Source organism: Penaeus japonicus, unplaced genomic scaffold (assembly GCF_977035675.1).
Source record: "Penaeus japonicus unplaced genomic scaffold, GWHDUDI00000001_assembly GWHDUDI00000030, whole genome shotgun sequence".
NCBI classification, from domain to species: domain Eukaryota; kingdom Metazoa; phylum Arthropoda; class Malacostraca; order Decapoda; family Penaeidae; genus Penaeus; species Penaeus japonicus.
This window is the reverse complement of record NW_028234432.1, coordinates 36091870-36093646: the sequence shown is the minus strand read 5'-3', so window position 1 is coordinate 36093646 and position 1777 is coordinate 36091870. Positions and strand designations below refer to the sequence as shown.

The following is a 1777-nucleotide window of genomic DNA, read 5'->3' as shown; positions in this document are numbered from 1 at the left end:
TCGTAGACAAGGAAACGGTGGTAGATGGACTTCTGCAGACACTTGGACTCGTAGCACTCAGGCACCAGAGGACATGCATCGCCGGAAGTCAGACATTCTTCGATGCGTGTAGTCTGAGTAAGAGTCTGATAATGGGCATCGATGTTATTGACAATGACACGCCATTTGCCCTCGGTGTTCTGGGCACGAAGGGGCCTCACGTAGGCGGTCTCTGATGGGCACAAGTAAGTTTCCTCTTCCAGGGTGTCTGGTCGCTCCACAGACAACTCGGTGTTGAGGTCGGCTACATCAGCATAGAGGGAGAGGACCTTCTTGTAGTGGTACTCGGCTGCGTGTTTGATCTCGTAGGTGGGATAGTCAGCGTCCTCGAGGCACCATGCTTTGGTTGTGTTGGCAGCACATGCTGGCACAGCAGGCTCGTGTTCATGCTTATAGGAAGGCTGTGGGTGATAGGCGGGAGCAGGGTGGTAGGAGGGCTGTGAGTGGTAGGTCGGTTGATGGTGGTATGAAGGTCGTGCGTGGTGAGAGGATCTGTGGTGGCTGACAGCAGGAGCACCGCCGAGACTGATGCTGACGTGTGAGCTCTGATCGGCGAGAACTACGACCACCAAGGAAAGCGAAATCTGAAACATAATATGTAGTAAGACTTGTATGCTTGATAAAACAAGATATGCATTGTATATTCTCAGATGATAGGATTTCAACCTTGGATAATATTTTTGTAAACTAAATTATCTATAATATATATATATATATATATATATATATATATATGATTATATATCTTTATATAAATATGAGTATATATGTATATATATATGTATATGTATATATGTATAAATATATATATATACATATATATATATATATATATATATATATATATATATATATATATGAGTATATATCTTTATATAAATATGAGTATGTATATATATATATATATATATATATATATATATATATATATATATATATATATATATATATATATATATATATATATATATGTATGAGTATGTGTGTGCGTGAATGTTTCTGTGATTACATACAAAAATATTTATGCACATGCATAGGAGTGTTTATTTATTCTATTGTTATTATTTTTTCATGTACATGAATGCGTATATCGATTTCTTAATTAAACATGATCCTAAGAGCATTTCGTCCTGAATAAATTAACTTCAACTCACCAAGAATCGTAAAGCCATATTTTCACTTTGGGTTCTGGATGCGTTGGAACTGTAGCGAAAGAAGCATGGATCCCGTTTATATAGGGAGTAGCCACGCCCACCGTCCCCGCCTCTCTGTTACCTTCACTAAATAATCGACCGGCGAAATGAATATCTGTGAGCCTTTTATGTTGTTTTCTTGTTTGCAGTGTTTCGATTTCATCTGGATTTATCAATATGATGGTCAAATTAATATATCGATTAGTAAATGAGTATGAAATAAAAATACTTTGAAAACTTAATAATTTAGGAGATAAATAGGTACAGTGAAAGGTATCCTTTGGCCAGCCAGCCGTCTGTCACAGAAACGAAGATGTGTCGCCATTGGCTGGCCTTCGTATCTATTTATCGAGTTCATCAGAGTATTTCTGAATACACGCTCACAATCACAAACACATACACAAATACATACACATTAACACAAACCCAAACATGTGTATATTCACAAATACACATACACTCTCACACACACACACTCAAGCACAAACACACACAGACACACGCACTAACACACACAAACATGTGTATATACACAAACACACACA

General features: G+C 37.6%; 1 protein-coding gene across 1 annotated transcript in view; it reads right to left on the bottom strand.

Annotated features, from left to right (window-relative positions):
* LOC122262962 (neurotrophin 1) overlaps positions 1-1240 on the bottom strand; it is a 1541-nt gene extending 301 nt beyond the window's left edge. Inside the window, exons 1-2 of the mRNA XM_086555326.1 lie at positions 1194-1240; positions 1-623 (exon numbers count right to left, since the gene is read on the bottom strand). The exon at positions 1-623 is cut by the window's left edge and continues 301 nt beyond it. Of these exons, the coding sequence (XP_086411452.1) occupies positions 1-623; positions 1194-1211 (641 nt within the window). The 5' untranslated portion in view covers positions 1212-1240. The remainder of the gene's footprint in view (positions 624-1193) is intronic.
* Positions 1241-1777: the final 537 nt, after the last annotated feature.